At 44.3% G+C, this 27213-nt stretch overlaps 2 protein-coding genes across 4 annotated transcripts in view; both read left to right on the forward strand.

Moving 5' to 3' along the window:
* Positions 1-13166, forward strand: part of KIAA1324 (KIAA1324 ortholog) — a 97958-nt gene extending 84792 nt beyond the window's left edge. For both annotated transcript variants that reach the window (XM_008566406.1, XM_008566399.1), the window contains 11 exons: positions 92-197; positions 432-569; positions 2155-2418; positions 3743-3916; positions 6171-6351; positions 6667-6763; positions 7260-7361; positions 8527-8653; positions 8733-8911; positions 9585-9750; positions 10813-13166. In XM_008566406.1, the coding sequence (XP_008564628.1) occupies positions 92-197; positions 432-569; positions 2155-2418; positions 3743-3916; positions 6171-6351; positions 6667-6763; positions 7260-7361; positions 8527-8653; positions 8733-8911; positions 9585-9750; positions 10813-10881 (1603 nt within the window). In that variant the 3' untranslated portion in view covers positions 10882-13166. The remainder of the gene's footprint in view (positions 1-91; positions 198-431; positions 570-2154; positions 2419-3742; positions 3917-6170; positions 6352-6666; positions 6764-7259; positions 7362-8526; positions 8654-8732; positions 8912-9584; positions 9751-10812) is intronic.
* A 6056-nt stretch (positions 13167-19222) lies between these two features.
* SARS (seryl-tRNA synthetase) overlaps positions 19223-27213 on the forward strand; it is a 22074-nt gene continuing 14083 nt past the window's right edge. Inside the window, exons 1-2 of one of the 2 annotated variants that reach the window (XM_008566413.1) lie at positions 19223-19468; positions 26744-26814. In XM_008566413.1, the coding sequence (XP_008564635.1) occupies positions 19333-19468; positions 26744-26814 (207 nt within the window). In that variant the 5' untranslated portion in view covers positions 19223-19332. The remainder of the gene's footprint in view (positions 19469-26743; positions 26815-27213) is intronic. The other variant, XM_008566419.1, reaches the window with a different exon arrangement.

Below are 27213 nucleotides of genomic sequence, written 5' to 3' on the forward strand. Positions count from 1 at the left end.
CTGTCCCCCAGCAGACCCTTTGATGCTGTCTGGGCTCCTCAATAAGCACCACCTGGCCTCTGGAACTGACTCTTAATTTCTGCCTCCACAGACCTCCACAGTCAGTGATAGCAGACACAGAGAATAAAGAGGTGGCCAGGATCACATTTGTCTTTGAGACCATCTGTTCTGTGAACTGTGAGCTCTACTTCATGGTGGTACGTTTTCCTTTCTTTGTCCACTATGAGGCTTCCAGGGGAGGGTTGGCTCCATCTGTGCCATTGATGTGTCAATGTAACTGACACCCTACTTGCAGTGATTCCACAGAGGAAGGGCCTGGACTTACCGTCAGGTACTTCACAGTTTAATGTGGGTCGGACCAACTCTGATGGCTCCCAGGGTGGCAGCAGGAAGCCCCTCCAGCCTTCTTCACTTGTCTGTCCTGCATTCAGGGCGTGAATTCTAGGGCCAATACTCCCGTGGAGACGTGGAAAGGTTCGAAAGGCAAACAGTCCTATACCTACACCATTGAGGAGAATGCTACCATGAGTTTCACCTGGGCCTTCCAGAGGACCACTTTTCATGAGGCAGTAAGTTCCTCCCCTTCCTCAGACCGCCAGCTCCTAGGAGAGACCCTTTGAACCCAGGAGAACACCTAGCATTAGCTTAAGTATGAGTCTGAGGTTTGGAATGCAAGGGTTAAAAGGATCTTAACGAGTCAAACAGAGAACTGCCTAACCCAGCCCTCTAAGGATCATCTAGCCTTGTCCAAATGACTTCCAGGGAAGATGACACCATAAGCTCCTTAAATAGCCTGTCCTGGGCCGGCCCGTGGCTCACTCGGGAGAGTGCGGTGCTGATAACACCAAGGCCCCGGGTTCGGATCCCATATAGGGATGGCCGGTTCGCTCACTGGGTGAGCGTGGTGCTGACAACACCAAGCCAAGGGTTAAGATCCCCTTACCGGTCATCTTTTTAAAAAAAATAAATAAATAATAAATAAATAAATAAATAAATAAATAGCCTGTCCCTCTTTGCAGTCCCTGCCCTGAGGACATGTGTGGTGCCAGACCTTTTGTAGTTTTTAATTACAAGAACTCTGTGTTTTCTTTTCTTTTTTTTTTTAAAAGATGACCGGTAAGGGGATCTTAACCCTTGACTTGGTGTTGTCAGCACCACGCTCACCCAGTGAGCAAACCAGCCATCCCTATGTGGGATCCGAACCCGTGGCCTTGGTGTTATCAGCACCGTACTCTCCCGAGTGAGCCACGGGCTGGCCCCTGTGTTTTATTTTTTTTAACTCAGTAATACATGTTCATTGAACGAAACTTAGAAAATAGAAATGAAGGCCAGCCTGTGGCTCACTCAGGAGAGTGTGGTGCTGATAACACCAAGGCCACGGGTTCGGGTCCTATATAGGGATGGCCGGTTTGCTCACTGGCTGAGCATGGTGCTGACAACACCAAGCCAAGGGTTGAGATCCCCTTACCGGTCATCTTTAAAAAAAAAAAAAAGAAAGAAAGAAAATAGAAATGAACAAAAAAGAATAAAATGAGCCATAATCCTTATACCCAGAAATACCCCAGTCAACATCTGGAATATCTCCTATATAGTCTTTATTTCTGTACAAATATATATTTTTACTTTTACAAGGAAAACACGTGTTTTTTTCATATAACAGTATCTACTTCATATTTGCCTAATGATACTTAATATTTTTATACATTGTTTAAAATGGTTCAGTCTTGTTTTTTTTGTTTTTTTTTTTCTTTTTTGTCTTCTTTCGTAACCGGTAACGGGATCGCAACCCTCAGTGTCGCGCCCGTACCGCGACCGGCAACGGGATTGCAACCCTCGGTGTCGCGCCAGCACCACACTCAACCAGTGAGCGGACCGGTCTCTATATGGGATCCGAACCCTCGGTGGGAGCGCCACTGCGCTCCCAAATGCCGCACTCTACCTAGTGCGCCACCGGGCCGGCCCTCAGTCTTGTTTTTAAATGACACGAAATGCACATAAAGAGCCACTGTTAAGTGAATAAGAAGAGCGGGTTGCCTCTAAGATTTTACTCAAGTATCATAGGATAAAAGATTAAGAAGTACTTTGCTGTTTCCAAAGGACTCGATTGTTGCTGCTAAGACTTCCAACCTCTCTCTCTTGTTTCCTTGTTTCCAGGGCAGAAAGTACACCAACGATGTTGCCAAGATCTACTCCATCAATATCACCAATGTCATGGATGGGGTGGCCTCCTACTGCCATCCTTGTGCCCTAGAAGCCTCTGACACGGGCTCCTCCTGCACCTCTTGTCCTGCTGGTTACTACATTGACCGAGATTCAGGAATCTGCCACTCCTGTCCCCCGAACACAATCCTGAAAGCCCACCAGCCTTATGGCGTCCAGGCCTGCATGCCCTGTGGTCCAGGAACCAAGAGCAATAAGGTGCCAGCAGTCTGCCCAGCATCCTAAACCTGGCCTTCTGGTTGGATGGCTTCAGAGGGTGCTGGGTCCTGGATGGGGTTACTGAGGGGCTGATACCCAAGTGCTCTCCCGAGCATCTTCCCAGGTTGGAGCCCTGGAGAACACCCATCCAGGCTGTGACTGAGGATGGTGAGTTCTTAGCAGTAGGGTTTAAGTCCCAGGGTTCAGAACTCAGTCATGGACAAGTCTCATCTTCAGTTGATGGGTAAGGGAAATTGCTGACCATCTGGTTCAGAGGGTTATTTGGCTTCTGTGCAGAGACCTGAAGGGAAGGAATAGTGAGGTCTGTGGCTCAAAATTTAGCCTAGTCCAGTCCAGCCTGTTTATCATGGGAATTTGCCTCCTCTTCTTTGGGAAGGTAACCCAACCTTTGCTGGAACATATGGTTAACTGGCATTGCTGTCTTCTATCCACTTACTTCTCGGCTTTACAGGTATAAAGATTCCTTTCTAAAGTGGAAAAACACTGTTCTTTGTGCTTCCCTATGTACTTTTGGCCCCTGAGAAAGTACATATGACTAAAAGTTCTTAGATATTCATTCGTGCTTTTAAATGAACTTGTGATTTTACTGATCACAACCACACAGACACACACCTGTAAAGCATTATTTATATACTCTGAGAACATTGCTCAGTTTGGCGGTGCAGTAAATGCAATGATTCTGCAGACCACTGGCAACTGCTTTTGGGAACCCTGGACTTTCGCCACACCTTTTTCCCTGGAGCTCTCTCTGCTGCTATGGGAGAGAATGGCAGTTGTGTGAGGCTGCCACTGAATGTGGACCCTAAAACAGCAAAGAATGGGTTGATGGGAAGTAAAGCTCCTTTCAGAGTTTAATTTCCTACAGAAAACTTGAGAAAGAGGAAGCAGGGTTCAGTGTGTTTTAAATGTGGCGATGGGGTAGGTGGCAAGACTTGTAGTTTCTCTTCTGCTGTCCTGTACACCCTTCTTCTAGTTAGTACCTCATGTCTTCTGCTTGGAAGTAAGAAGGGCTATCCCAAGAGGGTACTATAATTTAGGCACAGGGACAAGGCTATAGAATTGACCAAACAACCTACTGAAAAATGACGGGTTTGGGTTTGCGTATCAATTTCGTGCTAATAATTGAATGGCAAGATGTACATAAATCCCACTAGTGCCTGTTTCACTTCTTTTTAATGACCACCCCCAATCCTTACTTCCTCCTCTTTCACCCCATTTGGGCTGTACCAGGCTCAGGAGAATACTGTCACCCCTCAAGGCCCTGTCCAAACAGCCGGTCTGACCCGATCCCTCTCCCCCTCAGATCCACTCTCTATGCTACAACGACTGCACCTTCTCACACATCACTCCGGCAAGGACTTTTGACTACAACTTCTCAGCTTTGGCAAACACTGTCACTCTGGCAGGAGGGCCAAGCTTCACTTCCAAAGGGCTGAGATATTTCCATCACTTTACCTTCAGTCTGTGTGGAAACCAGGTAATGTGTGCACATTGACAGTGTGAGAAGTGAGGAAGGGAAGCCAGTGGGTCAGAGGCCAGAGACGGACTCAGGAGGAAAGCTAGAAAACCTTCAGGCAGCAGGGGATCAAGGGGGTTAAAAGGTTTTTAAATGATTATAATTCTCCCTAAAATTAAATCATCTGGATTATAAACATTGAGGAAAATAAAAATGTTTCAAATAAAGTATTTATTTACTCTCACCCAACTTTTATTCCCTCAAAGTGACTGTATAAAAAAATATACAGGAAGAAGGTTCCCACTACCCCCTTTAAAAAGCAGTCTTCAGTAATCACTGCATTTGTCCCTCATTTTCTACAGGCTGGATAAAATAAACTGTTTGTAGTTCATCTGCATGTATCTTTGCTGACAGTGCAAAAGTAACATGAAAGAAATGGCAAATGTTTGAGTTGTGATTTGACCGGTACACATTGTATACATGTATCCAAATATCACATTGTACCTCATAAATATGTACAATGATTATGTGTCAGTTAAAAATAATAATAACGAGGGCTGTCCGGTGAACTCAGCTGGTCAGAGTACCATGTTGAGAACACCAACGTCAAGTGTTCTGATCTCTGTACTGGCCAGCTGCCAAAAATTAAAAAGTAATAGTAATAATAATAATAATGAAAAAAAGAAACAGAACAAAAATTTTAATAAAAAAGTAACATGAAAGACTTTAAGAATAGGAAAGACTGTCACCATCAGCCATTTCATGCTGCTGCAAATATTTTGGATCCAGGACCGGCCAGTTAGCTCAGTTGATTAGAGTGAGGTGTTATAACACCAAGGTCAAGGTTTGGGTCCCTGTACCAGCCAGCTGCAAAAAAAAAAAAATTGGATCCAAAATTCAAAGGCAGAAATGTAAAGGGTATGGGCCGGCCCGGTGGCGCACTGCTACAGTGCGCCGCTTGGGAAGCGCGGCGGCGCTCCCGCCGAGGGTTCGGATCCCACATACAGACCGGTTCCCACTCACTGGCTGAGCGAGGTGCAGGGAGCAACACGGAGGGTTGCGATCCCGTTGCCGGTCCCGGGCCGGTACGGGTGCAACACTGAGGGTTGCGATCCGTTGCCGATCATGGAAAAAGACAAAAAGGAAAAAAAAAAAAAAAAGAAATGTAAAGGGTAGTCCCACCGCTACTGCATTTGACTAAATTGCAAACAAGCCATGATTAGTGGTTGGAAAGTTCATTTTAGATGTTACATAATAAACAGCATCATCAGCATTTGGACTGTGACTATGTGTGGTGGGAAGGCCTTTACGTCATACAGCTTCTATCCCTCTTCTGCAGTGTGGAGAGAAGTTTATGTGTGTTTATACAGAGAACTTGTCAAGAAATAAACTAATCTATGAAAAATTAGAGATAGGTGGACTCTACTTGTTTTTAGAAGTCTTTGAAGAGGTTAAACTGAAGCCCCAGATGTAACATGTAGTGACAACTCAGGAAAAGAAAATAATTAAAGTAAGCCTGATGTAGGGAAAGTTTCATTTACTGAGTTGGGAAAGAGTGAAGATGGGAAATTTGGGCAGAATGTGTCTTTTTTTTTTTTTCTTTGCTCCTTTATTCTTTTCAGAAACCCTTACTGTACACTGTCACACTATTGACCCTCAGTTCAAAAACAAAATATTATAATGTAAAGGTTTCCTTCTGTTCTCAAGTTCTTCATCTACTTCTTACAATCTAGAAAAAAGCTAAGAGACATGAGATTTAGCTCCATTTGTAATAAAACTTATAACATTGAAAATGTTATGTTATAATTAGTTAACTTAAATTTAAAATGCTGAACAAATGATTTACATTAGCAAACAAGTTATATATTGATATTCTGTAAATTTAACATTCTTGAAGGAACAATATCTCAATATTTCCTTTATTATAAAAGCTCAAGGAAAGAGTCTCAATTCCCACCATCTTCCAGACTTCTACACAGTGAGGATTGTTAAAGACTGAAGGAGAAAGAAACAAAAAAACTGGGGATCCCAGTGTTTGGGGCAGAGTTCCAAACCCTAGGACACCTAGGCTTTATTTTTAGCTTTTCTTTCTTTTTCTTTTTTTTTTAAATTATTTAAATGTTTTGTCATTAGACCTGGGATTAATCACTCCACCACAACATACATTGGAAGGCTGAAATTTTAGATGTGAAAAAACTGTTCCCTGTTAGGAATTCCTCTGTGCTCATTCGCCTTTTCCCATTTCTTCCTCCCATATCATCATCCCCACAACCAGGGTAAGAAAATGTCCACATGCACCGACAATGTCACTGACCTCCGGATTCCTGAGGGTGAGTCAGGTTTCTCCAAATCCATCACAGCCTACATCTGCCAGGCAGTCATCATTCCCTCAGAGGTGACAGGCTACAAGGCTGGGGTGTCCTCACAGCCCGTCAGCCTTGCCGATCGACTTATTGGTGAGTAATACAGCTGCTCCATCCTTGTCTGAGTGTGTATGTGCATGCGTGTGTGTGTAAGAGAGAGTGAGGCTACCAGGCTGGCAGGTAAAAGGCCCCTATGAGGGGCCCAACCTCCTGACCTCTCTTTTCTAGTCCATCCTGTGTTCCGAGTGCCCTTGGGGCCTCTGACAAACTTTTGGTTCACCCATTAATGAGCCATTCTGGGATGTGATGAGATGAAGTAAGATTGGATGTTGTCAGGTATTGAAAGAATTGAAGTGGTTGCCAGCTAATGCTGTTAGTGAGAACTAATTAGGAGCTCTAATTTGGCAGGGGTGACAACAGATATGACTCTGGATGGAATCATCTCCCCAGCTGAACTTTTCCACCCGGAGTCCTTGGGAATACCGGACGTGATCTTCTTTTATAGGTGAAGATGAGCAGCCAGGTTAATGCAAGTGAAACCTAGGACTCCTCCACTACTTCTGTGGCATCCCTCCCTCCATAGCCACCTACTACTTATAAAGCCAGAACATGTCTGAGGTCTAGGAGATCTGCCCAGTCATGATAGATAAAGGCTGGGTGTTCCATGATCCCAGCTTCTTGGGTATTGCTAGGGCAAGTCTGCCCTGGAGGCAGGGAGAAACATTGGCTGATCTACAGAAGACCTCCCTTCCAGCCTAAGGAGGCTCCGGTGTATGCTAGCCATGCCTTTCCTAGACCAGTGTGTTTCCCCTTGACTAGATCTCCTGATTCCCATTCTTTCCATATGTAAACCAAGGCCTATGCACTCCTTGTGTGTCAGGCTAGAGCCCAAGTCCTGACTTATCCAGCAAAGGAATTATTCTATGTTGACTTCACTTAATGGCTCTCCAATAACATGGTTGGGTGACTTGTCCCCCCACGGGGGCTCGCTTTCTCTGCAGGTCCAATGATGTGACCCAGTCTTGCAGTTCTGGGAGATCAACCACCATTCGCATCAGATGCAATCCACTCAAAACTGTTCCTGGAAGTATACTGATGCCACAGTAAGCCTTACAAAGGGGTATAACAAAGGCCAAAGTCTCCTTTCCTTGGACTCATTCCATCCCAAGAGCCAGAGATTACTGAAAAAGAGAAAATAGTTTGAAATCCATTAATGGGCTCTTGGGGCACAGTCATGTCCCCAAACCCTCAATGGGGCAGAAGGAAGAGTCAAAACTACTTCCACATTCCCATTATGGTGTCAGCTGCATAGCACAACAGCTAACAACTTGAGCTGAGAGCCAGATTTGAATCAGATTCTCCACTTACTAGCTATGTTATCGTGGATACATTTCTTATCTTCTCTATGTTTCTTTTTCCTTATCTGTAAAATGGGCATCATAATAAGTTCCCTAAAGGAGTTGTGTGAGGATTAAATGAGACAGTGAGACTTTAGGACTTCTTGTGGTGTCTGGCTGTTATTAGAATTAGTAAAGGTTTAGGGGTCCTAGGAATCTCTTGCAACTAAAAGATACAATTCTGAGTTTCATAGCTGAGTGCACTAAATCAAGAATTTCCAAATTAACATGACCGCAGGATACCACCTTCCTTCTTTTTTCCCCCACATATCACCAACTAACACCTTGATGGGTACTAGTGTCTTGAGGAAGACAGTTTGGGAATGCTGCTCCTAAACAGTAACTGATCAGGGGAACAAAGCTGACTGAGCAGTGGTGTGGGAGTGTAAAATCCCTGTTCTTGCCGTTGTAAACTTCATAGTAAAGTTCTTGCCATTGTAAACTTTACAGATATCCATGATCGGAAGTCCATTCCCGAATCCCACATCAACTCCAACCCCCTTCACCCCTGGAAGCTGTATCAAAATGCAAAATGTCACATGTCCATGGGGAAGACAAGAGCCTCTCAGGGGTTGACAGAACATCCATGCTAGAGCTCAGGCACCCTACATTAGCTCTCATCTGATGTCAGCAGAAACATAAATGGGCAGAGGGTGGGGAGCCTAGTAGAGGCTGGGAAGGCCTCTTATCATCAGGAAACTTGAAAATCAAAACCAGTGTTGAGAGCTAGTTGGAAGGATCCTGGTAGGGCTAACAATCTGGGCAGGGAGAGGATGAATCAGGCAAGCTATGAGACAACCAGAGGCCTCCAACCAGATCTTCCCCACTGGCCCAGTGAGTGGGAGCTCAGGTCTCCTTTTTGCTTTGCTAGCACGTGCTCCGATGGCACCTGTGATGGCTGTAACTTCCACTTCCTGTGGGAGAGCATGGCCGCTTGCCCACTCTGCTCAGTTGCTGACTACCACGCTATCATCAGCAGCTGTGTGGCTGGGGTGCAGGTAAGTTTCCCTCTGAATGGGGACTTCCCAGGAGAGAAAGGAATGTGAGATCTGAGTTCCTTGTTTTTCTTGCCAACAGAAGACTGCTTACGTGTGGCGAGAACCAAAGCTATGCTCCGGTGGCATCTCCCTGCCTGAGCAGAGAGTCACCATCTGCAAAACAATAGATTTCTGGCTGAAAGTGGGTATCTCTGCAGGCACCTGTACTGCCATCCTGCTCACCGTCTTGACCTGCTACTTTTGGAAAAAGAATCAAAAGTACATGATGGGGTATTAGAGTTTGGGGATGGACTGGAGTAGATCATTGAGCAAACAGAACATCTGAGAGTATAAATTAATGGAGTTGGCCACAGACCCTGTGACTCTGGCTGGAGACTTGTTGAGCCACTTATCCAGTGTATGTCTTGATCATCCTAACTTCTGAACAGGGTTGGTACCATGTGGCAGTCTATAAATGGCTGTTAGATTCTCAAAAGAAAAAGATATCCTAAATTTGTTATTAATTATTAGCAATACAAACATTGGCTTTATGGTTTCGATATTTCTTTTTTTTTTTAAAAGATGACCGGTAAGGGGATCTCAACCCTTGACTTGGTGTTGTCAGCACCACGCTCAGCCAGTGAGCAAACCGGCCATCCCTATATGGGATCCGAACCCGCGGCCTTGGTGTTATCAGCACCGCACTCTACCGAGTGAGCCACGGGCCGGCCCAAGGTTTCGATATTTTTATTAAGCTTTGAGATCACTGAAACTGATCTCTGAACTGGGAACCAGGATTCTCTCTATATGCCCAGCCCTAATGCCATTTTGCTGTTCTTCAGTTTCCATACCCATGGCATGGGAGTATCTCTTTATAGCCCAACCTCTCACCCTCGTTCCTCCTCATTCCTACATTTCGGTGTCTTGTCTTTCCCATCCTCCTGTTTCCTAGACTGGAGTACAAGTACTCCAAGCTGGTGATGAATGCTACCCTCAAGGACTGCGACCTGCCAGCAGCTGACAGTTGTGCCATCATGGAAGGCGAGGATGTGGAAGATGATCTCATCTTTGCCAGCAAGAGGTCCCTCTTTGGGAAGATCAAATCATTTACCTCCAAGGTAGGAGGCCTGGCCAATGCACTCAGGTCAGCCTGGAGGACTGGAGAAGACACCACTTCTAGGACACTGAATGGCCCTGCACTGTTCAGGGACTGCTACTCTGCTCCCTACTCTTCGTGGTATTCTACTCTCCCACCCTGAAAGTCATGCCTTCTGTATTTCCACACTAATACTCTTTCCCCTGGGGCCCAAGGTTGCTCTTGACCAGGCTCCTTCTCTCCCAACATGCACACCAGTTGGTGGACTGTTTGGGCGTTTTAAAAGAGTATTGAACCATCCATATTGTAAGGATCACCCTTCCCCCACTTTTTTGGGGGGGGGAGGGGGGAAGAAATGATCGCTAGGATCAACTGTGATACAAGTGAGGCTCTCCTTTGACCAGTGGAGGGTGCTGTCCCCCAGGTATCTGGGCCCCATCCTATGGAGGCTGAGTCACAGCTAAGTCTAAGCTGTTCAGCACTGAGCAACTCTGAGCTGGGAGGGTTGGCTCTCTGTGGTGGTGAGTGAGTGTGAAGTTCATAAATGCAATACAGACAACACTGGCGCTGGGCGTGGGGCCAGCAGAGAGCATCCAAGCCCCTCCTCCAGGGCTACAGCCCTCTGCAGCCCCACTCTGCAGCACCCACCCTGACTATGGCCCTAAACCACTTCATCCAAACAAGTGTGGGTGGGGAGGGTGGTGAGAGGGAGGAGAGGACCAGAGGGATGATGAAGAAAGGATGGCGGCTAGGTGTCCAGATTGCCAAAACTTGTTCCCTTTGTGCTGACCTGCCGGGGGGACTCCCTTGGCCTCTTTAGTCCTTGATGTTTTTTAACAATAGAACAGTTCACCCTGGGACCCTTGAGCATACTGAGACTTCTAGAATTTAGCAAAGATGCAAAGCAAGGGATTTTTAAGGTTTTTCTTATTTTCTGACTGACGCTGCAGGGAGCAAGAAGAATAGAGGGTATCTCATTTCTGTGTTTCCACAAAGCCACTGAAAACAGGAATTCCATAAGTGTTCCTTTGTCCCCCAAACTTGCCCCTGTGCAGCAGCCAGCTCCTGTCACCATCTCTTTCAGAGGACTCCTGATGGATTTGACTCAGTGCCATTGAAGACATCCTCAGGAGGCCCAGACATGGACCTGTGAGAGGCACCGCCCTGCCTCCCCTGCCTTCTCGCCTTGGACATCACCTTGTGAGCCTGTGGCGATTTGGGAGCCAGCCTCCTGGAACACCCACGGCTGGAAATCTCTTCACTGTGGCCTTAACAGAAGAAGTTTGAATTTCAGATCTTTGTTTTTTTAATAGAGTACCCAAACCCTCCTTTCTGCTTGCCCCAAATATGCCAAATACACCCATGCTTTGTATAACATTCCCTTGCTTGCATCTTGTTTCCCCAAACGGTCCAGCCGCCAGAGCCATAGCTTCGTCTGCCCATAATTCTCATAGCTCTGGAATGAAAATATTTCTCTCTTCTTAAGTACAGAAACTACTTCCTCTTTCCTCTTACTTGAGGGCAGAAACATCTGGGAGTTTTCCTTATCATGTGCCCTTAGCTCATGATCTCTTTAGGAGAGAGGCTGGGTGAGGAGGGTCTCAGGGTTCCCTGATGGACAATCTTCATGGAGCCTGGATTAATTTCTCCTGGATAATCAGCTCAAACTGAGTATATTAGATGGTCTGAGGGCAGGGCGAGTAAGGCCTGGATGAGAAAAGGCTTGATAAGCACAAAGAGAGGCAATAAGGAAGGGTTTTTTGTTTTGTTTTGTTTTTAAAAGATGAACAGTAAGGGGATCTTAACCCTTGACTTGGTGTTGTCAGCACCACGCTCTCCCAAGTGAGCCACGGGCTGGCCCTTTGTTTTGCTTTTTAAACCAGGTACCTCATTCCCTTCTTTTAAGTAAGTGATAAATATTCTTACTGAAGCCAAAGGAAAAAGTGCATTGAGAAAATGCCTAAAGCCCTGGTGGATCTATTCTCCTCATTTTTTTTGTTTTTGTTTTTACCTCCCACCATCTCCCTATGACACTAAAGAGAACCAGGTAAGCCCCCAAACTCGGATGTTCTAACTTTACCCTCTGTTGGCTTTTACCCACAGAGATGGCAAACCCCTACAAGTAAGGAAAATTCCCCACCCTTGAGTGCCCCGGTCCTAGAGTCTTGGGCCATATCACAACACGGGGTATCTTAATTTAAAAGAACACAAGGAGGCTGAGATTTTAATGGGGCCATACTGGGGGATCCAGCCCACAATAGCATGGACCTGAGGTGGCCATAATATCTGCTTCTAAGCTTAACCCATCCACTCAGCCATGGAGTAAATAACTTCCAGACCGGTTAAATAAGGAATTGAATTGCAGGCACATACTCCAGCTGCAGAATCAGACCAGTCTTCAAGGAGGGAAGGCTAGGGCAGTTTAACAAGGCGTTCACCAAACTGGGATACTTGAAAAGACGTATCCTTCCCTTTTTCCTGTTCTCATTTCCTTTGTGTGCTAAAAAAATTAAGACATCTGGTTCCAATTTCTGGCAATATTCCTTTTGAAAGGTGAGTGGATTGGGTGTCCTCTGTACCCCTTTTTCCCATTTTTACACCAACCATAATCAATGAATTTTAAGTATCTAGAATGGAAAAACCAGAGCAAGACTTTAAATTACCTTTTTCTTTCTGCCATTGGCAATTTCCCCTCCCTCCCTATCAGGCTAGAATGACCATTCCTTTGTCAAGCCCCAGTTGCCCATGGTTTGTGCCTCTGTTCTTTCTCCAGTGATTACTTGGTGACCATATGATAGGTATAGAATGGAGACGGTAATTCTAAGTGGTCTGTCTGCCACAAAGTGGTTTGCTCATCTGACTAGCCATTGCTGTCCTGGCAACAAGAGTCAATCAGAACAGGAGCTGTGCCATGACTTCTGGCCATCAATAGCATCGGTGATGGCATGGAGTCCCTCTGGGTCAATAATTCTAGAAGCTTCTCTTTGAGTATCCAAATTCTCGCTATTTTTATGGGAGGCAGGATCTCAGAACCTGTGGCCATATTGGAATTTCCCCCAACAAATGGTGATATGTAGCTCCAGCCTAAAGTCTTCTGTAGACTCAGCAACACCTTGGCACCTGACTTCCCGCTGAATGATTTTCTTTTCTGACAAAGGCCAAAGAAGGTCCTTAGACTATCCTGAAAGCAGTAGGAAAAAGTACATACCCCTTTGGCTTCTTTATTCTGACATCTTGAAACTGAGTGCCCCCAGAGCAACCTCAAATTCCATTGATTTAGACACAATACTTTAAGGATCTCCTTTTTACTACCCCTTACTGTGCTCACTTCTACAGGTCTCTCCTGTGACCTGTCAGGAACTCCTGAGTTATGCTGTCAGGGTCATCCATCACTCCCTAGCAACTTAGACATGTCAGAAATTTTTTTTTTTTTTTTTTTTTTTTTAAAAAGATGACCGGTAAGGGGATCTTAACCCTTGACTTGGTGTTGTCAGCACCACGCTCAGCCAGTGAGCGAACCGGCCATCCCTATGTGGGATCCGAACCCGGGGCCTTGGTGTTATTAGCACCGCACTCTACCGAGTGAGCCACGGGCCGGCCCTGAAATTTTCTTTATACAGCTTTGAGATATAATTCATATACCATACAATTCATCCATTTAAAACATACAATTCAATAGCTTTTAATATACTCACAGAGTTGTGCATCCATTTTAGAACTGATACATGTTAGATTTTCTCTGGGAGAAAGGCTTTAACCCTTGACCAAGGGCTATAGGGGTTTGCTCAAACTGTTGGGAGAGGGAGTGTGAACACAGGGGATAAAATGTTTAAATCCCATTTGGTTACCTAGAGTCCTAGAGCACACAAATAACTCTCATCCTGTAGTCATTCACCTGTATTTGGCTGGGAATACAAATGAAGACTGTGGTATATTCAAGGACCAGGGGATTTCTTATGCCAACAAAACTTTTTTTTGGTCTGACTCTCTTAAAGATAAGAATGACTATATTTATACAACAGAGACTTTGTAACGGATTTTTCAGCTTTGTGAAATCAAATTTTTGTCTCATCAGGACTAGTTGGATTTTCTTTTTGCTCTGTAATCCAAGCATTTATAGTTTATTAGAGGGGTGGGTATTGCATGTCACATTTTTTTGTGAAATAAAATATACCTTTCAAGTTGTTTTTCTTGAACATGAGTTGGGTGACTGGATGTGTAAATGGAAAATGGTAACAGTCTTTGAAGCTTAAACTGAAGAGGAGAAGGATTCCAGATGCCCAGGAAGACAGAGTAAAGAGCAGACTTTGGAGCAAGACTGACCTAGGCTAGAAGCCTCTCACCACCTGTTGAGGAATCAGTCAATGACCAAAGCCTCAGTTTCCACAATAATAAAGTGCATCTAATGATACCTTATCTCCCAAGACTGAGTGAGGGTCAAAAGAGATAATTCATAGAACACCTGGCATGTTAGCTCCCTTCCCTTCCAGTTCAGGTTTCTCTAGGGTAGCATGAGCCAGCCACATAATACATCCACAAATATAAGTAAACTTAGCTTCTTTGGCTATGGGATGGATTAATAAAGACTAGATATGGAGAAAATCCTAGAGGATATCAAGGACCTAACATTTCCCAGGGTTGCTGGATTTTTCCTATGTCAGTATTTTCCCTCACTCTAGCTGGGGACACTTCACCCCCAAAAAGAATTTTCTCAGCTAGATGAGTTTGGGACTTCACAGACTTTTCAGTCTGAATGGCACCAAGTGCCAGGTGTTCTCTATCAGGGTCTTCAAGTAATTTTTAGCCTTTAAATGGGCCTCTCTTCTTCCAGTGTCTCTCCTGTAGTCAACCTTCCCCCAGTTTGCAGCCAGAGTTCTTTTTCTAGGACATCCATGGTGTTCAAATGTGCAAAAATCTCTGATGGTTCCTTACTGCTGTCAGGCAGGACGGATCATCAGCAGGCACCCATCTGTACTACAAGATTTGTTGTTTAGGACCCACATCTATTTTGATAGGGTGATACCTGGGTTGTACTGGTGGTTACATATTTTGAATCTCACCCCTGCTTATTGGATAAAGTCCAAACTCTAAGAAGGAAAGTAAGAAAGGAAACTTGTGTTACTTTGGCATCTCCTTGTGTCAGGCCTGTACTAAGCACTTTCATGGTAGTCTCCCTTGGTTCTCAGACCACCCCTAGAGGCAGGTACTGTTCCATCACGACAGGAAGAAACTGTGTCTCCAACAGGTTCAGTAACATGCCTGACAGGGTCCCTAACAGCCCACCCTGCTGCTCTCTCCCCACGCTGCTTATCCTCTAACTTACACTGAGCTTCTGACTGTTCCTCAAGCATAAACTCTTCCCTGCCTCTGACTTAGTATATGCTCTCGCCTCAGTTCTTGCCCCTCCCCTTCCTTTTCACCTGACAGATCCCATCCAGCCTTCAAAGTCACCCCATTGTGAAACTTTCCCTGGCTCACCCACTGGGATACAATATTGAAAAAACAATTACTTGGAAGTAATGCTGTTAATTTTCACGAATTTAACCATTTCCTTGGGTTGAATGTCCCCCCAAAAGTTGACTCCCACGGTGACAGTGTTAAGAGGGTAGGAAATCCTATTATGGTAATTGAAAGGTGGGGCCTTGAAGAGATGATTAGATTGTAGGACCATGCAGTAATGAATGGATTAAAAATGGTGGTCATGGGCGTGGTTCGGAGGGCTTTAAAAAGAGAGTTAATGAGAAAGTCTCTGCTCTCTCTGCTCTGCCATTTTTACAATGTGATACCCTGCCATCATTGTTGTCACCACCAAGACCTTCATCAGCTGTGTTCCCCGGGCTTTGGACTTCGTAGCCTCTGAAACCATAAGCAATAAATTTCATTTTCTTTATAAATCAACCAGTGTCAAGTATTTTGTTATAAGCAACAGAAACACAATATGACTGTATACAGTGCAGGATTCCAATGCAATAAACAAGAGACAGACAAAATCAAACTTGAAATTAAGGGTTAGGGGCTGGGGCGATGTGTGAATGGTTTTAAGTTTTCATAATCACTGACAAAGAAGTGACACATTGTCAGGTGACCAGGCAAGAAGATACTCAGGACTTGTTTTAAACCTTAACACACTTAATAATTGAGAACCACAGGCTCAACTTGGAGAGTGTGGTGCTGATAACACCAAGGCTGTGGGTTCAGATCCCATATAGGGATGGCCAGTTAGCTCACTTGGGAGAGCATGGTGCTGACAACACCAAGTCAAGGGTTAAGATCCCCTTACTGGTCATCTTTAAAAAAATAAATAAATAAAATAATAATAATAATAATAACAATAATAATAATAATTGAGAACCACAGAGCAAGCAATGACTATTGAAGAGGTACAGAAACTGATGTAGTGTTGGAATACAAAAGTTTATGGATAATTTAAGAACTATCCAAGGAGGGCCGGCCCGGTGGCACACTGCTACAGTGTGCCGCTTGGGAGCGCGGCGGCGCTCCCGCCGAGGGTTCAGATCCCACATACAGACTGGCCACTCACTGGCTGAGCGAGGTGTGGGCGCAACACCGAGGGTTGCGATCCTGTTGCCGGTCCCGGCCCGGTACAGGCGCGACACTGAGGGTTGCGATCCGTTGCCAGTCACGAAAAAAGACAAAAAGGAAAAAAAAAATAAAGAACTATCCAAGGAGAATTTGGAATATAAACTAATTTTTTTTTTTTTTTGTCTTTTTTTTTATCTTTTTTCCATGTCCGGCAACGGATCGCAACACTCAGTGTTGCCCCCGTACCGGACCGGGGACCGGCAACGGGATCTCAAGCCTCGGAGTTGCTCCCGCGCCTCGCTCAGCCAGTGAGCGGGAACCGGTCTGTACATGGGATCCGAACCCTCGGACGGGAGCGCCGCCGCGCTTCCCAAGCGGCGCACTATCCAGTGCGCCACCGGGCCGGCCCGAATATAAACTAATTTTTCACTTGACATTAATCAGGAAGCAATAGCTATATAAACTAACTTTGTTCCTGTACTGGCCAGCCCCCCCGCCAAAAAAAATTACATATCAACTAATTTTTTATTGGTGCTGAAGTTAACAATCCCACATAAAATGCAATTCCCTGTATGATACAGTGTAGTGGGCGAATTGAACCTCACTCCAATGCTACCAAAGGGAGAGGCTGGATTAATGTCTCCCTCAGGTCCTGGCAGCTTTCCCTGACCCATGCTAATTTTAAAGGTTTCCCCTAGTAACCCAATGACAGCAACATAAACTTCCTTTGTTACTGTGTCTGTCCATAGAAGAGAGTGGGCAGCTCAGAGCAGAAACTGGGCTGTCAGTTCCTCCTGAAACAGTATAATAAATACCACTGTACTGTGGGAAACCAGAAGGGAGCCTGACCAATTGGGGGGAGGGGTGAAGAGGATGTCAGAGAAGACTTCCTGGAGGAAGGAGAATTAGCCAGTTAGGAGGAAGAGAGGAGGGAGGGACTGCCATGTAAAAGGAGCTCATACAATAAGATTCAGAGGCAAGGAAAAAGTTTAGTATGGGGAGTGTGAGGGGGGAAATGTCAAGAGACAAAGAAGGAACATGTTAAAGAGGTTGATAGACTTACTGGCCAGCTGCTCTCTCGCTGCAGGTGTTCATTCTCCCTAGGCAGCTAATGGGTTGGAATTCACTCATCCAACAAGGATGTAATAAGCACTTACTATGTATAATGTTTTGTGCTAGCTCCCGTGGGGATAAAGATATAAATACTCAATGGTCTCTGCCCTATAAGAAAAGCCACATATTCTACCTAAGTTCCTCAAGGCCCTGACTTCAGATAAGGAAGCCCAAACATTATACTATCTTAGACACTTACCTGTGTCCTTGTTTTGGTGACATCGCTTAACTTCCTTGGGCCTCAGTTTCCTCATACAGAAAATAAAAGGGTTGGCCTAGCTCAGTTTTCTAGCTAGGGGTCCTTGAGCCCTAGAGTGCTCAGAGGCAGCACCCAAGAACTATTCTTGGTACTAAGGGATAACAGAAACCACACATCCAAAGGTATTAGAGCTTCACACCACCACTCCATAACTAAAGCTTTATGTTGATTTGTTTCTGTGTTAGCTTCTGGCAGGAATTATTCACTGTAATAACACTGGTTATTTCCTGCTGATCAGAATATCTAGTTGGCAGCCATAAATACCTGATTTACAAAAAAGGAAAATGAATTATTATTTTTTTAAAAATCATGTTCATTAGGGGGCCGGCCCGGTGGCGCACTGGAGAGTGCGCCGCTTGGGAAGCGCGGCGGCGCTCCCGTCCGAGGGTTCGGATCCCACATGCAGACCGGCTGCCGCTCACTGGCTGAGCGAGGCACGGGAGCAACACCGAGGCTTGCGATCCCGTTGCCGGTCTCAGGTCCGGTGCGGGGGCAACACTGAGGGTTGCGATCCGTTGCCGGACACGGAAAAAAGACAAAAGACAAAAAAAAAAATCATGTTCATTAGATAAAAATATTTCAAAACGGGACAGGGTGATGAAAAGATATGGAATTATTAGGCTAACAGCTCAAGTTCCCCTTCAGACTACCTATTCCCAAATATTTCAAATAATCTTTTGTTATCAGAGAGATTCTTTGATAACTTTGGTTGCAATCAGCAATCAGAATGTTTCATTGTAAAGGTATGAATGTTATAAAATCAAAGTACGATTTAAGGGCCGGCCCGTGGCTCACTCGGGAGAGTGCGGTGCTGATAACACCAAGGCCCTGGGTTCGGATCCCACATAGGGATGGCCAGTTCGCTCACTGGGTGAGCGTGGTGCTGACAACACCAAGTCAAGGGTTAAGATCCCCTTACCGGTCATCTTTAAAAAAAAAAAAAAAAAAAGTACGATTTAATCTTTGTTCAAGGGACTTTCAAATAGACCCAAGACTCAACACCTAGTACTGCCTTAAAATCTGCTAAATATTGTGCCCTTGAAAGGCTGTCCTCAAGTCTCTCTCTAAAAGATTCCATCTGCATTTTCCCAACCCTATGATCTTAAGGACTGGTAAAGGGACAACTTGGTTTATCCAATAATCAGATTAAGAAAAGTATCCAGCTCTAAGGCAGGAAAGCAGGAATATTGAGTTGAGGTGACCCTGGGACTAAAATATGTAGCCATACTCTGTATCAAGCTGAAGAGAGCAGAAGTTCACGGAAAGGGTCCAGCTGAAGGACTCAACCTTGTAAGAGGAAAACCGGCCTCTGCCCTCTGCCGGAGGCACCAGCCTCCAAGCCAGGGACCAGGGGGAAGGCCTCTGCCTAGCCTGAGAAACACCCTTCAACATGAGGAGGAAACTGAGGCACTCCCACCTTTGTGGGACGATAAACATCCCACACAGAGGTAGGCACCGCTGGGGAGAAGGCACAAGCAGCAGAAGCCCACGCCGACCCACTCGACTCTCCCCCGGCCCCGCGTCCCCGCCTCCAGCACAGCCGATTCAGGCCGGGAGGCGGCGCCCGCACGCACCCTCCGCGCCTGCGCAGGGAGGGCTGGTCGGCGCGCCTGCGCAGTGCGTCGGTCACAGGCTGGCCTCTGCGGTACGGTCTTCGTTTCCTTGAGTGTTGGCCCGGGATAAAAGAAGATGGTGCTGGATCTGGATTTGTTTCGTGTGGATAAAGGAGGGGACCCAGCCCTCATCCGAGAGACGCAAGAGAAGCGCTTCAAGGACCCAGGACTAGTAGACCAGCTAGTGAAGGCAGACAGCGAGTGGCGACGATGTAAGTACCGGGACGCGCGGGGTATCCCCCTCATCCTAACCCAACTTAATCTCTCGAATCCGGTCACCTCTGCTGAGGCTGCAGCTTCCACCCCTCGCCAGACACCTCCTCCCAGGCTGTAGTGGCTCCGAGGTCCTCCTTATTCCTCAAAACATAGCCTGGAAGCTGGGGTCGGCTCACTTTACCCTCCGACGCGGCGGCGCGCTGTGCCTTCCGCGCGTGCTCAGCGCCGATCTGTGCTTGCGCGGCTGGGAAAGGAGCTTGGCGCATGCGCATCGAGAGCTGTCAAACCCTCCTGCCCCTTGAGTAGGCAGAAGAAAGCCAGGGCAGGAGTCTTGGAGGGATTTCCCTTTCTTAACACTTACCTTTGGTCGCCCCCAGTCTTTTTGTGATCTAAAGCAAGGCCGGAGTGGTCTCCTCTGTTTTGATAGGATCAAAGGCTTCGGCCTGAGACTGAGTTATATCTGCAGCACAATAAGTTCACTCCATCCATATCAGAAGGAGTTGGGCACTTTGGAGGCCTCTCCTGGTTGAAAGCAATGATCCCGGAGCTTTGGGGAGGGCCATTCTCCTGATCTACGGGCATACCTTTAAGAATCAGAAGTCTTCTCCGTGCAGTTAGGCAAGAAAAAGCTTGTAATTATTGGGACATTTAATTGTAATTTGTGGGAAATTTCCGGGAAAGACATTGGCAGAATTGAGCTAGAACAGAACAGATCCGAGCATCTTTCATGAAGCTAAATAAAACCATAGAACCCTCTTCCTGTCAATCTCTGCCTAGATTAACCGGAGTGGTCACTGGTTGGCCGAATGCTGTCAAGCACATGTGATTCATTTTGTCTGATGCAATAAGTCTGCAACCAGCTGAGAGCCAGGTTTATGACTACACTGCAAAGGTGGTCGCTGTCCAAGAGTGTGATGTATTTCTATTAGGAAAATTGATTTTCCTAAATTTATAAGGGTCTAGGTGCCAAAAGAGTTTTTAACTGTAGTTATCTGCTGATTCTGTATGTCTCAGGAACTCTGATTGGTAGTTTGTTTGATTGCGAGATTCCACACTTGAATATGAAGTTTTTAGTTGCAATGGAATTGAATTTTGCCACATTTTTTGTTTAGGATAAAACTAGACTGAGCACTATTCTACTGAACCAGAAATCAGAATTATAAGATTTTTTTTTTTTTTAAAGATGACCAGTAAGGGGATCTTAACCCTTGACTTGGTGTTGTCAGCACCACGCTCACCCAGTGAGCAAACCGGCCATCCCTATATGGGATCCGAACCCATGGCCTTGGTGTTATCAGCACAGCACTCTACCGAGTGAGCCACAGGCCGGCCCCTATAAGATTTTTTTTTTATCAATGCAGCCATTAGCCACTGCTAAATAACTTTACTTGTGTTACCTAGTCTCTTGTGTATAGTGTACACATCTGTAGGAAGTTTTGTCCCTTATCAGACAAGTGGATATGTGATGAGTTCTTCAGGGACAAGGACTGGGTTTTATTCATCCGTGTATCCCAGGACCTGGGACATACATACATACATACACATGTATATCCTTGGTAAGGGCTTGATAAAGGTTAGCCAATGCATGAATATCTTCTGTGTTCTGAGCACTATACACTCTTTATGAAAGGCAGTTGATGTAGTTTATTTACAGTGCATCTATTAGTTTGCTTCTATTCTGCTTGACAACCCTTTCCAATATTTTTTTCTTTCTTTTTTTGGTGGCTGGCTGGTACAGGGATCCGAACTCTTGACCTTGGTGTTATAACAGTGCCCTTTAAATGGACTGTGGTAACAGACCCGTCCTCAGTTGAAGTTATTTCCTGTTAACTTTTACTGCCCTTGCCTTAGGCCAGGAGTTTATCGTTGTTTGCCCTCTCAATTGGAATAGCTTTCTTTCTTTTTTCTTTTTCTTTTTTTTGGAATAACTTTCTAACTTCCAGTTTCACCCTAGTCTCACTAAGTAGGAGGCCACACCCAGGGCACGTGATATTTCTAGAGTACATATCTGATTGGTTCACTTGCAGGCTTAAGTTGTGCCGTGGCACTCCTTAGAGTGCCTTAGAGCAGCACTGTCTGACAGGAATAGAATGTGAGCCACATGTGTAACTGTAAATTTACTTGTAGCCACTCTGAAAAATATAAAGAGAAACAGACGAAATTAATTTTAGTAGTATATTTTATTTAACCTTTATATCAAAAAATTATACTTTCAACATGTGATCAATATTTTAAAATTACTAAGATATTTTACATTCTTCTTTTTTGTACAAGCCTTCAAAATCCACTTACAGCATGTCTCAGTTCGGCTAGCCACATTTCAAATGCTTAATGATATTCACATGTGGCTAGAAGCTACCATATTGGGCAGTACAGCCTTAAAGCATAAAAATCCAAATTTCTTCACATCGTTTACAAAGTCCCTCATGACTTCCTAGACTCATCTTCTACCACTCTCCCACATATGGCCTCCCGCTCTTTGCGATAGCCTTGTTACACTACTTGTATACTCTTCCACACTTCCACGACTGTTGCCTCTTCCTGGAATATTCCTCATCAGGGTGCTGTCCCCACTTCCATCTGCCCTCTTTGCCACCCAGCTCTGCTCCCGGAGCACTACCTCATTTGTTTAGTATTCTCCATATACTATTTCATATATCTCTGTTACAGCATTATATCGTTTTTATATGTTCCCTTTTTAAACTTATTTTTATTGAGCTGTAATATATGTAGTAAAGTACACAAATCTTAGTGAACAGCTTGATGCATTTACAAATCCGTACACCCATGTAACCATCACTCAGGCCAAGATCTAAGACATTTGGGCTAGCTGGTTAGCTCACTTGGTTAGAGTATGGTCTTGTAACACCAAGGTCAAGGGTTCTAATCCCTGTACTGGCCAGCTGCCAAAAAAAAAAAAAAATCTAAAAAGCTCTAAGACATTGGCAGCACTCCAGCAGGCTCCCTCATGCTTCCTCCCAGGCAGTCCGTCCTCCAAAGATGACAGTATTTTTACCTCTATCATCATAAGTTACTTTTGCCTCGTTTTGAACTTCATATAAATGGACTTATATAGTATATACTTTTGTATATGGCTTCTTTCTCTCAAAATTATGTCAATAAGATTCATCCATGTTTTGGGGTTTTTTTTTTTTTTTTTTTTTTTTAAAGATGACCGGTAAGGGGATTTTAACCCTTGACTTGGTGTTGTCAGCACCACGCTCAGCCAGTGAGCTAACCGGCCATCCCTATATGGGATCCGAACCCGGGGCCTTGGTGTTATCAGCACCGCACTCTCCCGAGTGAGCCACGGGCCGGCCCCATCCATGTTGTTATATACAGCAGTAGTTGGTTCTTTTTCACTGCTGTCCAGTACTCCATTGTGTAAATGTGCCAATCAGTTTTACTGGCATATTTACATAATGCCAGCGGGGTAAATTGGGTTGTTACCAGTTTGAGGGCATTATGAATAAGTTTCTATATACATTCTTTTTTTTTAATTATAAATTAAGAAATTATAGTTGTGTATATTTATGGGATACAAAGTGATGTTATGATTTATGAGTACAATGTAGAATAATTAAATCAAGCTAGTTAACAAATGCATCACCTCAAATACTTATCATTTTTGTGGAGAGAACAAATGTACATTTTTCTATGTGTCTTTTGGTAGACATAAACACCTGCTTCTGTGGGGCATGTGCCCAGGAGTAGAATTGCTGGGTCATAGGGTAGGCACATATTTGGATTTAGTAGATATTGCCAAATAGTTTTCCAAAGTGGTTGTAGTGATTGATATTCCCACCAACAACGTCCAGCTCCAGTTTCTCCCCATTCTTTCCAATACCTGGCATTGGCAGTTCTTTTTTAATCTTAGCCATTCTGGTGTATGTATATAGTGGTGTCTTGTTGTGGTTTTAATTTACATTTTCTTGATGACACCTTTTCATAAGCTTGGTGGCATTTGGATAGCCTGTTTTGAGAAGTGCCTGTTCAACCTTTTGACCAATCTTTTTTTTTTTTTTTTCTGTGGCCAACAGTACTGGGATCCAAACCCTTCACCTTGGTGTTACCAACACCGTGCTCTAACCAACTGAACTAACCAGCCAGCCCTCCTTTTGACCAATTTTTAGTCAATCATCTTTTTTTAGTGATATGTAGGAATTCTTTGTTTTCCAGATGCAAGAATACTTGCGTCACATACATATACTGCAGATCTCTCCTCCCCATCTGTGAATTGCATTTTCACTCTTTCAGTCTTATGATGAATAGGAGTTCTTAATCTTAATGAAGTCTAATTTACTGACTCTTGTGATTTGTGCTTCTTGTGTTCTGTTTAGGAAATCTTTTTATATCCCAGGCTCCAGAAGAGACTCCCCTGTTTTTTTTCCAGAAGTTTTATTACTTTACCTTCCACATTTAGGTATATGACTCATCTCATGTTAATTTTAGTGTATTGTGCGAGATAGGGATCAATGATTTTTTTTCCATCAGAGGTGAGAGCCAATTGCTCATGATAAAAAAACAGCAAACTAAAAATAGAAGGGAACTTTCTTAATCTGATAATAGGTAATTGCTGAAAAACCCATAGCTAACATCTTTCTTAACAATGAAATATTGAATGCTTTCTCCCTGAGGTTAGGAACAGGACAAGGATATCCATTATTACTGTTCTAATCAACATGCTGCTGGAGGTTCCAGACAGTATAATATAAGGCAAGAAACAAATAAAAGATTGGAATGGAAGAAGTAAAACTGTCATTATTTGCAGAAGATTTGACTGTGTATGCAGAATCTGGACTGTTAAAATTAAATAACTTTAGGGGCCGGCCCGGTGGCGCACTGCTACAGTGCGCCACTTGGGAGTGCGGCGGCGCTCCCGCCGAGGGTTTGGATCCCACATACAGAATGGCTGCTCACTGGCTGAGCGAGGTGCGGGCGCAACACCGAGGGTTGCGATCCCGTTGCCGGTCCCGGTCTGGTACGGGCGCGACACTGAGGGTTGCGATCCGTTGCCGGTCACGAAAAAAGACAAAAAAAAAAAAAAAATTAAATAACTTTAGCAAGATCACTGGATATAATATACACAATCAGTGGTATTTGTATATACAAGTAACAATTAAAAAGTATCAGATACCTAGAGATATATCTCATAAATGATACTCAAGACCCTAGTACTGAAAACTACAAAACGTTGATGAAAAAAATGAAAGATAATGAGGCTGGCCAGTTATCTCAGTTGGTTAGAGCATGGTGCTAATAATACCAAGGTCCAGGGTTCAATCCCTGTACCGGCCAGCTGCCAAAAAAAAAAAAGGAAAAAGAAGAAGAAAGAAAGAAATTTAAGATAATGAGGGATATACTATGTCTTAGTCTGTTTTGTATTGCTACAACAGAATACCTGAGGCCGGGTAATTTATAAAGGAAAGAGTTTTATTTGGCTCACAATTCTGGTGGCTGGGAAGCCTAAGAGCATGGCGCTGGCATCTGCTTGGCTTCCGTGGGAGCCTCATGCTGCATCATATGGTAAGGGACAAAGGGGAATCAGAAGCGTGTGAAAAGGAGCAAAACACTAGAGGTGTCCTCACTTCATAATAGCCCCCTCCTGTGGAAGCTAATCCATTCCCTCTGGAGCTACTAATCCAGTCTAAGAGCAAGAACTCACTCACCATAGATGTACCAGTCCACCCACCAGGGCAGAGGCCCATGACCCTGACACCGCCGTCAGGCCCCACCTCCCAACACCACCACAATGGGAATCAAATTTCAACATGAGTTTCAGAGAGGACAAACCGTAGCATGCTGTAGTCATTGATTGAAATATTCAACATTGTTATTTTTTGGGTTTTTTGGTGGCCGGCCAGTATACAGATCCAAACCTTTTACCTTGGTGTTATAACACAGTGAACAGTAGATTTTTTTTTTTGGCAGCTGCCCAGTACGGGTAGCATTGTTATAATACTGCTTTTTGCCTCATTTTCTTTTATATTCTCAACACCTAGCGTGGTGCCTTACAAATAGGAAGGTCTAAAAATATTTAATTTTTTAATATAAAATAATTATAGATTCAGAGAAAGTTATAAAAATAGTACAGAGAGGTCCTGTGTACCCTTCACCCAGTTTCCCCCAATGTTAACATCTTACATAACTGTAGTACAATATCCTAACCAAGAAATTGACATTGTTACAATTCACAGACTTTATTCAGGTTTCACCAGTTTTACATGCATGTGTGTGTGTGTAGTTCAGTGTGATTTTATGACAAGTGTAGATTTGTGTAACCACTGCCACGCTCAACTGTTCCGTCACCACAAAGATCCTTCTTGGTATCCCTTTATGATCCACTCCCTTTCTCCTCTGTCTAAAACCTGGCAACCAGTAATCTATTCTCCATCTCTATAATTTTGTCAGTGTGAATAAGTGAATGATAAGATAGTTATATCATTTTGTGCTAAAGTTTAATTAAAGGGATATCAAAGAAGGAAGCTTATTGGCAAAGCTTTAAAAAGTAGTTATGTCTAGGTGCTATCTCATTTCTAGTCACCAACTTTACTTCTCAAAAGCTTGATTTTTACCATATTGCCCCTAATGCTTAGATTGAAGAGGTCCAACCTTTGCTAATCAGAGTTACACTGATGAACCACAATACCAATATGTAAAATTGGACCACCGTGTTGGCTGATTAGAGCACTGTCTTCACCAAAAGAAACCAAATTATAAGAGACTAAATTATTCTCAAGGCTGCCAGATGAGCATTATGTCAGAGCAAATGAATAACATTAGCCATTTCTAGTTGTTGGGGAAAAAAACATGAACCAAGTTCATGGGGAAAAAACACAATTGCCCTCTTTCTAGATTCCCATGCATAGCATATAGTTTCTTTAAAAGAGTTTTAAGATTGGGAGAGTGCGGTGCTGATAAAAGAGTTTTAAGATAATTGGGCAGGTTACAGTTACTTGAGTGTCTTCTAAGTTTCTCAGATATGTTACTCTACAGTGGTGTTGTACAGGTTATGATACCTGTATAATTTCAATCTCAGAATGGCCTTTTCCTTTTCACCAAATACAGAGGATAGTTGAAGTCACCAATATGTGCCAACTAAACTTGGGGCTCTAGAGCTGTAAGATTTTACAACTTCATGAGGCAGATCCTTCAGGTCTGGCTGCATTTTGTACTTGAGTAAGATCGATACTAAGGAGCCACAATCAGGAGAAGAGAGTTTCTTAATTATGTGCATTTCTTTGGCATATTATTGGGTTCTTTTTTCTCAGGCAGATTTCGGGCAGACAACTTGAACAAGCTGAAGAACCTGTGCAGCAAGACAATTGGAGAGAAAATGAAGGTAAGAGAAGTGGGTAGCAACAGCCTAGAGAGCTTGCGCAGAGAGACTTGGGCTTGTTCTTAGCTGGTATTCACAGAAGTTTTTTTTTTAATTTTTATAAAGATGACCGGTAAGGGGATCTTAACTCTTGACTTGGTGTTGTCAGCACCACGCTCACCCAAGTGAGCCACGGGCCATCCCTATATAGGGATCTGAACCCATGGCCTTGGTGTTATCAGCACCACACTCTCCCAAGTGAGCCACGGGCCAGCCCTTTCACAGAAGTTCTAACACAAGTCTTATTCTATGAGATGCTGTATTTCTTACCAGAGGGGGAAAATTATTTTAAAAAGAAAGAGAAGGGGCCGGCCCGGTGGCGCACTCGGTAGAGTGCGGCACTTGGGAGCGCAGCGGCGCTCC

Source organism: Galeopterus variegatus, unplaced genomic scaffold (genome assembly GCF_000696425.1).
Source record: "Galeopterus variegatus unplaced genomic scaffold, G_variegatus-3.0.2 Scaffold16, whole genome shotgun sequence".
NCBI classification, from domain to species: domain Eukaryota; kingdom Metazoa; phylum Chordata; class Mammalia; order Dermoptera; family Cynocephalidae; genus Galeopterus; species Galeopterus variegatus.